This window comes from Heterodontus francisci, chromosome 45 (genome assembly GCF_036365525.1).
Source record: "Heterodontus francisci isolate sHetFra1 chromosome 45, sHetFra1.hap1, whole genome shotgun sequence".
In the NCBI taxonomy this organism is placed as follows: domain Eukaryota; kingdom Metazoa; phylum Chordata; class Chondrichthyes; order Heterodontiformes; family Heterodontidae; genus Heterodontus; species Heterodontus francisci.
The window spans coordinates 13,719,088-13,729,349 of record NC_090415.1 but is presented as its reverse complement, the minus strand read 5'-3'; the positions used below and the strand labels follow the sequence as shown (position 1 = coordinate 13,729,349).

At 45.9% G+C, this 10,262-nt stretch overlaps 2 protein-coding genes across 2 annotated transcripts; both read right to left on the bottom strand.

Annotated features, from left to right (window-relative positions):
• Positions 1-1,616: 1,616 nt before the first annotated feature.
• LOC137356213 (histone H4) lies at positions 1,617-2,101 on the bottom strand. Its single transcript, XM_068022065.1, has one exon. It carries the CDS (start codon positions 2,013-2,015, stop codon positions 1,704-1,706), a length of 312 nt encoding a protein of 103 aa, XP_067878166.1. The 5' UTR covers positions 2,016-2,101; the 3' UTR covers positions 1,617-1,703.
• A 678-nt stretch (positions 2,102-2,779) lies between these two features.
• LOC137356418 (histone H1-like) lies at positions 2,780-3,463 on the bottom strand. The gene has a single exon (XM_068022308.1). The coding sequence runs from the start codon at positions 3,461-3,463 to the stop codon at positions 2,780-2,782; it is 684 nt and encodes a 227-aa protein (XP_067878409.1).
• Between the last annotated feature and the right edge of the window lie 6,799 nt (positions 3,464-10,262).

Below are 10,262 nucleotides of genomic sequence, written 5' to 3'. Positions count from 1 at the left end.
TTGAATTGGGGTTCATTCCTTGTTGGGTCTCAGACGGGAATAAAGCTCCGGTCATTGCTTACTCTAACGGGAATAAATCCATCATCTTCACCGGCAGTTCAGGCCGTCAATGGACATTATCAAATGCCACCGTTTAATTCATGACGCGATAACTAAACATAGAGTCATGGATTTAAACAGCACAGAAACAGGCCCTTCGGCCCACCGAGTCTGTGCCGACCAACAACCACCCATTTATACTAATCCTCCATTAATCCCATATTCCCTCCGGCATCCCCACCATTCTCCTACCATCTACCTACACTGGGGGCAATTGACCGATAAACCTGCAAGTATTTCTTCAAGCATCTAACTATTCTAATCCCATTTTCCAGCACTTGGCCCGTATTCTTGTATGCTATGGCGTTTCAAGTGCTCATCTAAATACCTCTTAAATGTTGTGAGGGTTCCTGCCTCTACCACCTATTCAGGCAGTGTGTTCCAGATTCCAACCACATGATGAGTGTTTTTTTCTCCCTCAGATCTCCATTAAACCTCCTGCCCCTTACCTTACATCTATTCCCCCGACTTATTGATCCCTCCGCTAAGGGAAAACAAAAAGTTTATTCCTGTCTAACCTATCAATGACCTTCATAATTTTGGATCCCTCAATCATGTCCCCCCTCAGCCTTCTCTTTTCTGAAAATCATTGAAAGTTCATGGCACAGAAAGAAGCCACTTGGACCATCGTGTCTGTGCCAGCCGGAAAGCTCTCCACCCATTCTAATCCCACCTGCCAGCATTTGGTCTGTAATCCTGTAGAATATGCACTTGAGGTGCATATCCAGACCTCTTTTGAATGATTTGAAGATTTCTGCCTCAACTACCCTTTCAGGCATTGAGTTCCAGACCCCCACCATCCTGTAGATGAGAGGGAAAAAAACCTTGCCCTCATCTTCCCTCTAATCTTCCACCAAACGCTTTAAGTCTTTGACCCCTAGTCAGTGACCTCTGTATTAAGGTAAATTGGCCCTTCACCTACACTCTATCCAGGCCTCTCAAAATGTTATCCAATTCAATCAGATCTCTCCTCAGCATTCTCTGTGCCACAGAAAACAACCACGGCCTATTCAGTCTTTCCTCATAGCTGCATTTTTTCCAGTCCCGGCAACATCCGGTTGAACTGCAACTGAAATTGAATCAATTTCAAAAAGCCCGCCATTTTCAAATTTGTAAACGACGCAAAGATGAAAGAAAACCTAATTTGGCGGGAACGATTATAAAATCTCAGTGCTTTTAGCGTGATTTTTTTCCGCCCTCGATCCCCCTCTGTGTCTTCCAACACGGTTTGAATAGGGGTTCATTCCCTGTTCGGTTTCTGGCGGGAATAAAGCTCCGGCCATTTCTTCCTCTAACGGGAGTAAATCCTTTTTTACATCTTTACCGGCAGTTCAGGTCGGCAATGGACATTATCAAATGCAATCTTTTAATTCATGACGCGGTTATTAAACATGGAACAAAAGAGTGAAAAAATGTGCGAGACGTAAAGTGACTATAAGAGAATGCAATACTGATCTGATAAAGTCCACATAACATTGGATGAGTTACAACAATTTCACATCCCAAGACATCCCCGCTGCAGTTTCAAGGTCACTTATCTCTATATGAGGTTTTGGGTGGCTCTTATAAGAGCCTTTTGTTTTTGGTAGACAAGGTCGATTTGTTTAGCCGCCGAATCCATAGAGAGTGCGGCCCTGGCGTTTCAGAGCGTACACCACATCCATGGCGGTGACCGTCTTGCGCTTGGCGTGCTCAGTGTAGGTGACCGCATCTCTGATCACATTCTCCAGGAAAACCTTCAGCACCCCGCGGGTCTCCTCATAGATCAAACCCGAGATGCGCTTCACTCCGCCACGGCGAGCCAGGCGGCGAATTGCTGGCTTGGTGATGCCCTGGATGTTATCACGAAGCACTTTGCGGTGCCGCTTTGCTCCGCCTTTGCCCAGTCCTTTGCCTCCTTTACCTCTTCCTGTCATGATGTTTCTTCAGACAAACCTAATTCTGAATGAGAAACGAGTAGTTTCTGCTGCCTTTTTATACAGCCTGCCCCGACCTGACTGTGAAAGAGACAGAGAGCCAGAGGCGGGTCTGGAGGAAACTGAGTGACAGACAGAGCAGAGAAATGTCTTTGATCCTCTCGCTCCGCCTCCCACTTGCTCGATCCACCAATTAAAAAAAAACAGTTCTCGACATTAGAGCTCAGCATAAAACATGGAGATTCGGCCTTTATCGCCAATGATAACAAAAACCGGCGGTCTAAATACGGATCTGTAACAATTAAAAGTTAGTAATATACAAGCCTAAGTGCAGTGCTTCCGATCACAAGTCAACCTGTTTCGGCACACCGCTCCTCCCAGACGGATTGAGCAGTTTACTGAAACCTAACCCCAGCTGAATTATAGAAAATCATGTATTGGAGTTTGAGATGTGACGCGGGGTATCTCGCCCGTGTTACTGTGTTACTGTCTGTCGCCCTGAAACGAGCATGAACTGAGACTTCACCGAACATATGCCCGGGTACAGTGAGGCCCGGACATCCCTGATTTGTTTCAGAGAGTGAGGAAGGGCTGGGTTGAGTCACCAGGGAACTTGGATTTAATTCAAATCATTTCTAGGTGAAATGTGCACACGACTGCGGGACAGGGATCATTTGATCGGGGGATCAGCTCTTTCCTGAGAGACGTGGGTGGCTCTGAAAAGAGCCTTTGGGTTCAGATGTCTACAAGTTTCCCGTGCTGTTTCACTTCTTTCCAGGAGCTGCTTTCTGAGCCTTTGCTGCTTTCGGCTTCTTCCCGCCCCTTGATGATTGGACTTTCTTGGGCGGCTTTCCACCCGTGGCCCTCTTGGCTTTTTTGGCATTCTTCGCTGGAGATTTTTTTGGAAGCGTTGCTTTCTTTACCGCCTTCTTTGGCGTTGCCGTCTTCTTGGTGCTCACTTTCTTGGCTGCCGTCTTCTTGCTGCTCACTTTCTTGGCGACTATTTTCTTCCCTGGGGATTTCTTGGCTGTTTTCTTTGTTATCTGTTTCTTGGCAGCTGTTTTCTTCACTAAAGATCTCTTGGCTGCTCCTGTCTTAATCTTCTTCACCACATTTCCCTTCTTTTCCTGTTTCGCGATTTTGAAGGTGCCGGAGGCCCCCGTGCCCTTCGTCTGCACCAGGAAGTCTTTCGCCACAAGCCGCTTGATACTTTGCTTGATTTGGAACTTGCTCTTCTCCACATCGACACCTTTAACACGCAGAGCCTTCTTTATTGCCTGCAGTGACATCCCACTGCGGACACTGCATTCCGCCACAGTCTTGAGGATCAGCTCGCCCAATTTGGGACCGCCTGACCCTTTCCGAGGAGCCGCCTTCTTCTTCTTTGGAGTCTTGACTTGAGCGGCGGCGGCTGGAGGAGCCGTTTCGGCGGCTGCAGTATCGGTCATGTCCAGGACTCTGCACAAAGTCTCTCTGTCAGTCAGAACTGGGTCAGAAATGAAGCTGGTGGTGGCGGCACTGAGCAACTTAAAGGCAGCGAGCGGACGGGGCGGAGACAAACTGCTGTCAGCTCCCGGCTCCTGCTGCCTCTCTGTGTTTCTCTCTGGTCCTAAACTCTCCAATTCCACTGAAATTCGGGTATTCCAGAGTCCCAGGCTAGATCCTTCCTGTCTCTGACATCAGAATGTTTGCTGTCACAAAGGTTTCGCTTGAAGTAAAGACTCCATTTTCGACTGAAACCCGTTTCATTGCTGCACTGATGACTCTCTCTCAGCCGATCGCTGACATGTTCCATACTTTTCGATTAAAATCTTGAAATCAACAAACAAACAACACTGAATTCCCACTTTGAGGATTAGAAGGGGAGCAAAGTGCTTCTTTGACTGGAAAATCTTGTTATTTTACACAAGAGGGACTCGGAAATCCGGCGATGAGACCAGACCCACAAACACAGTGGCATTAGACGAACGCGCCCGCCCCTTTAATACACTCTCTTCCACAATATTCACATCCACACAATCTTAGGCCGAACTGTTCGCTCAATTTAGCGTTCCCAGGACAGGATTTCCCCTCCGCTCGGCCTGTGCTGCGGATTCACGGTGGGTATTTGTATTTTCTAGACTCAGTAAGTGTTAAACACTCTGAGACTGGCGCTGCGAATGTTGTCTGTTTATTAGGTTCGACGGCAAGAGCAAATCACAGCTTTGAATGTGTTCAAACTACTGTCCGGTTTGATGTTATTGATCGCACACAGAAACATGTTTCCTGACGGTGAAAATACAAATGATCGACTGTCTCTTCCTATAGTCTATCCATATTTTTCCAGGTGTCCCAGACATCCCATTGTCAACAAGGAGAGATGTCCAGTTACAGAATAATCCCACATTCAGACGCTGTGTTTTTTTTTGTTCCAGGCAGTGACAGGCTGGTTCTCTCCGTCCTTCGATGCAGGACTGAAAACACCGTCTGTTCAGCGTGTCCATAACACGCTCAATAACACCATTACCCTTTAATATACAGCAACAGAGGGACAGAGAGAGGGAGAGTGAAAGAGAGAGAGGGGTGAGAGAGGGAGAGAGAGAGTGTATCAGTCTTACATTTCCAAAAGGTCTGGCAGCATCTGTGGAGAGAGAAACAGAGTTAACGTTTCGGGTCAGTGATTCTTTCTTCGGAACTGTCTCTCTCCCTCTGCCTTTGGTGCTGTATCTATGTTCACGATACAGTTAGTGAGTGTTTTATGTATGTATTCTGTTGTAGTACTGATTGAGCGAGTGAGGGACTATGTCTGTCTGTGTGTGTCTCTCTCTCTGATGATACAGGTGAAGGTGACATAGGGGTGAAGGGGTTCGAAGAAAGGTCACTAACACGAAACGTTAACTCTGCTTCTCCCTCCACAGATGCTACCAGACATGCTGAGTATTTTCAGCATTTCTTGTTTTTATTTCAGATTTCCAGCATCCGCAGTATTTTGCTTTTATTATTATAATTTCCAACTGTGTGTCCATATCACACTGAACAACAGTATTTCACCTTCACCTGTATCATCAGAGAGAGAGACTATCAGTACTACAATAGAATGCATACACATAACACTCAGTAACTGTATCGCCAACATAGATACAGCACCAAAGGCAGAGGGAGAGAGACAGCATCAATAGCGAAAAAAAGGCAGAGAGAGAGAGAAAGATCTGGAGTGGGCGAGAGGCTTGGGTGATGGTGAGAAGGAGAGATATGCTTTCACTCAGAATCATAGAAACATTGAACGTTTATGGCACAGAAAGGAACCACTTGGTCCATCGTATCTGTGCCAGCCGAAAAAATTTCCACCCATTCTAATCCCACCTGCCAGCATTTGGTCCGTAACCCGGCAGATTACGGCACTTGAGACGCATATCCAGACTTCTTTTGAATGATTTGAAGGTTTATACTTCAACTACCCTTTCAGGCAGTGAGTTCCAGACTACCACCACCCTGTTTGATTTATTCATCCATATGATGTGGGTGTTGCTGGCTTGGCCAGCATTTATTGCCCATCCATAACTGCCCTTGAGGAGGTTGTGGTGAGATGTCTTCTTGAACCACTACACTCCATGTGAGGTAGGAACAATCATAGTGTTGTGAGGAAGGGAGTTCCAGAATTTTGACATAGCGACAGTGAAGGAATGGCAATACAGTTCGAAGTCAGGATGATGTGTGATTTGGAGGGGAACTGGCAGGTGATGGTGGTCCCATGCATCTACTACCCTTGTGCTTCTAGTTGGTAGTGTTCACGGGTTTGCAAGGTGCTGTCTAAAAAGCCTTGGTGTGTTGCTGCAGTGCATCATGTGGATGGTACGCATTGCTGCTACTGTGTGTCGGTGGTGGAGGGAGTGAATGTTCGTGCATGGGGTGGCAATCAAGTGGGCTGCTTTGTCCAGGATAGTGTCGAGCTTCTTGAGTGTTGTTGGATCTGAACGCATCCAGGCAAGTGGAGAGTATTCCATCACACTCCTGACTCCCGCCTTGTAAATGGTGGACAAGCTTTGGGGAGTCAGCAGGTTATTTGCTCGTCGCAGGATTCCTATCCTCTGATCTGCTCTTGTAGCCACGGTATTTATATGGCTACTCCAGTTCAGTTTCTGGTCATTGGTAGACCCTAGGATATTGATAGTGGGGGATTCAGCGATGCTAATTGCCATTGAATGTTAAGGGGAGATGGTTAGATTCTCTCTTGTTGGAGATGGTAGTTGCCTCGCACTTGTGTGGCGTGAATGTTACTTGCCCCTTATCAGCACAAGCCTGGATATTGTCCAAGTCTTGCTGCATTTCTACACAGACTGCGTCAGTAGCTGAGGAGTCACGAATCGTGCTGAACCTTGTGCAATCTTCAGTGAACATCCCACTTCTGACCTTATGATTGAAGGAAAGTCATTGATGAAGCAGCTGAAGATGGTTGGGCATAGGACAATACCTTAAGGACCTCTTGCAGTGATGTCATGGAGTTCAGATGATTGACTTCAAACAACCACAACCATCTTCCTTTGCACTAGGTATGACTCCAACCAGCAGAGAGTTTTCCCACTGATTCCCATTGACCTCAGTTTTGCTCGGGTTCCTTGATGCCATACTTGGTCAAATGCTGCCTTGATGTCAAGGGCAGTCACTTTCTTCTCACTCTTGAGTTCAGCTCTTTTGCCCATGTTTGAACCAAGGCTGTAATGTGGTCAGGAGCTGAGTGGCACTGGTGGAACACAAACTGAGCGTCACTGACCAGGTTATTACTGAGCAACTGCCGTTTGATGGCACTGTTGATGACACCTTCCATCACTTTATTGATGATTGAGAGTAGACTGATGGGGTCTAATTAGCCAGCTTGGACTTGTCCTGCTTTTGGTGTCCAAGACATACCTGGGGCATATTCCACATTGCTAGGTACATGCCAGTGTTGTAGCTGTACTGGAACAGATTGGCTATGGGCCCAGCAAGTTCTGGAGCACAGGTCTTCAGTCCTATTGGAGAACATTGTCAAAACCCAGAGCCTTGGCAGTATCCAGCACCTTTAGTCATTACTTAATGTCACACGGAGTGATTCGAATTGGCTGATGTCTGGCATCTGTGATGCTGGGGCCTTCAGGAATAGTCTGAGATGAATCATTAGCTCGGCACTTCTAGCGAAGATTGTTGTAAAAGCTTCAACCTTATCTTTTGCACTGATGTGCTGGGCTCCCTCATCATTGAAGATGGGCATATTTGTGGAGCCACCTCCTCCAGTTAGTTGTTTAGTTGTCTACCACCATTCACGGCTGGATGTGACAGGACTGCAACACTTAGATCTGATCCATTGGTTATGAAATTGCTTGGCTCTGTCTATCGGATGCTGCATACACAGTTTGACATGCAAGTAATCCTGTGTTGTAGCTTCACCAGGTTGAGACCTCATTTTGAGGTATGCCTGGTGCTGCTTCTGGCATGCCCTGCTGCACTCTTCATTGAATCACGTTTGGTCTCCTGGTTTGATGTTAATTTTAGAGTGAGGGATATGCTGGGCCATGAGCTTAAAGATTGGGGTTGAGTACAATTCTGCTGCTGTTGGTACCTCGCTCATGTTATACGAACATACGAATTAGGAGCAGGAGTAGGCCACTCAGCCCTTCGAGCCTGCTCTGCCATTCAATAAGTTTATTTCTGAACTGATTACTCCACATTTCCAGCACGACCCGGTTTTCTACACTCCCTTTCTTGTCAAGAATCTATTTACCTGGACCTGAAAAATATTCAAAGTTTCTGCTTCCTTCACCTTCTGAGGAAGAGAATTCCCAAGTCTCACGACCCTCTGAGAAAAAAAAATCTCCTCATCTCTGTCTTAAATGTGCGACCCCTTATTTCTCAACAGTGACCCCTTGTTATAGATTCTCCCACAAGGGGAAACATCCTTTCCACATCCACCCTGTCAAGACCCCTCAGGATATTATATGTTTCAATCAAGTCAAAACTTTCCTTTATTTCCCCTCTAATCTTTCTACCAAGCACTTAAAGTCTTTGCCCCCGAGTAACTCTCTATGAAGGTAAATGGGCCATTGACCTCCACTCTATCCAGGCCTCTCAAAATGTGATATATTTCAATCAGATCTACCCTTCTCTGTTCCAAGGAGAACATCCCAGCTCACCCAATCTTTCCTCATAGCTGCATTTTTAGGTCCCGAAAATGTCCTCGTAAATCTCCTCTGTACCCTCTATAATGCAATTACATCACTTCTATAATGAGGTGATGAGAACTGCACACTGTACTCAATTTGTAGCCTAACCAATGGTTGATATATTTCCAGGATAACCTTCCTGCTATTATATTCTAGACCTCAGCTAATAAAGGGAAGGATTCCATATGCCTTCTTAACCACCTTGTCGACCTGTCCTGCTACCTTCTGGGTCAGTGGACATTTACTCCAAGGTCCCTCACATTCTCTACACAACTCAGTATATTCCCATTAATCGTGTATTCCTTTGCCTTGTTTGACCTCCCAAAATGCATCGCCTCACACTTATCCGGGTTGAATTCCATTTGCCATTTTTTGCTCATATGTCCAGACCATCAACATCTTCCTGCAGCCTACAGCAATCCTCCTCGTTTTCTATCACACGACCAATTTTTATGTCATTTGTAAGCTTCTTATTCATGTTCCGTACATTTACGTTCAAATCATTAATATATACCACAATGAGCAGGTGACCCAGTCCTGAGCCAAGCGGAACGCCAATGGAAACAGCCCTCCAATCGAAAAAACACGTTAACAATTACCATTTATTGCCTGCCACTAAACCTAATTTGCATCCAGCTTACTGCATTTTCCTGGATCACGCGGGATTTTATTTTTTTTAACCAGTCTGCAATGTGGGACCTTGTCAAAATCCTTGCGAAAATCCATCTAGACCGCATCAACTACAGTGCCATCATCCAACTTCCTTGTTACTTCTTCAAGAAATTGGATCAAGTTGGTCAGACGAGATCTTCCCTTCACAAATCCACGCTGACTATGCTTGATTAATCTTTGTCTTTCTAAGTGACAGTTTATCCTGTCTCTCTGAATGAATTCCAATATTTTGCCCACGACTGAGCCTGTAATTATTGAGTTGTAGGCTGAACTGTAAGATTTGTTTCATCTCGAAAGTTCCGCCAGGGGAGAGCGACGATACAAACTCATCTCTCACTGATATGGTGCAACAGGCAGCCACATTATTAATCTCACATTCCGAGGACGTGTCCAAAAGTGAGGCACACAATGTCCCAAATTTAACTTGTTTCTGCCCTGTTGAGCTCTCTGCAATCTTTCAGCTCAAACCGTTCGCTATGACTCTCAGTGACCGACAGTTTAAATCTGCTGACATGAATGTAGGACTGTTATTGTCAGATATTAACTCCTGCGCGATCCCAGCAAACACACCGACTCCCTCAGAGGATTGCTTTGAGAAGCCGGGCTGAAGGACAGCAAGCATACTGCAGAGAATAATCTCAAATTGAACTGCACAAAGGGGTAATCTCCCAGAAGGGAAACATCACTATCTTACCCACAGCCCCGGTTTCATTGCTCAAAATGTGAAAAAAACTCAACTGGATAAAGTTCCAATTGATTTTATTGAATTTCACAACGTTGCCTAAAGATGCGCATGCGCGTCATAGCCCCGCCCACACCGCTGATGATTGCTAACCTTTAGAGCGCATGCGCTCACTTGCGCCAGCTCGGCTGCTGATCGTCATTTACTTGCAAGAAACAGAGTGAGGCAGGAAGTGATCCCGTAACATGGAGTGAGCGGCGGAAGGCAGAGGCATTTCTCGGGCTGTGCGTGTGCACTGCGTAAGTGAGACAAAAGGTCAAGAAGCTGCTGTTGAAATTCATGGCTGTTTTCTCTCCTCATCCTGTAATACTTGCCCCTGGTTTAGCTCCTATTTCACGCTCTTTGTTGTTATTGAAAAGTGAATCGTGAAAACAGAGCCGGATTGTTGGCATTTATTGCAAGGGGGATGGAATATAAATGTAGGAAAGTCTTTCTACAACTCTGCAGGGTGTTGTTGAGACCTCACCTGGATTACTGGATACAGTTGTGGTCTCCTTCGCTCATGAGGGATGTATACGTGCATTGGATGCAGTTCAGGCAAGGTTCGTTCGGTTGCTTCCTGCAATGAATAGGTTGCGTTATGAGGAAAAGGTTGAGCAGGTTGTGTTACACTCATTGGAGTTTGTAATAACCAGATCTAATCTTATCGAAAAACTG

Excerpts from the sequence above, each read along its gene's own strand:
- LOC137356213 (XM_068022065.1), bottom strand. The coding sequence starts at position 2,015 with ATGACAGGAAGAGGTAAAGGAGGCAAAGGACTGGGCAAAGGCGGAGCA.
- LOC137356418 (XM_068022308.1), bottom strand. The coding sequence starts at position 3,463 with ATGACCGATACTGCAGCCGCCGAAACGGCTCCTCCAGCCGCCGCCGCT.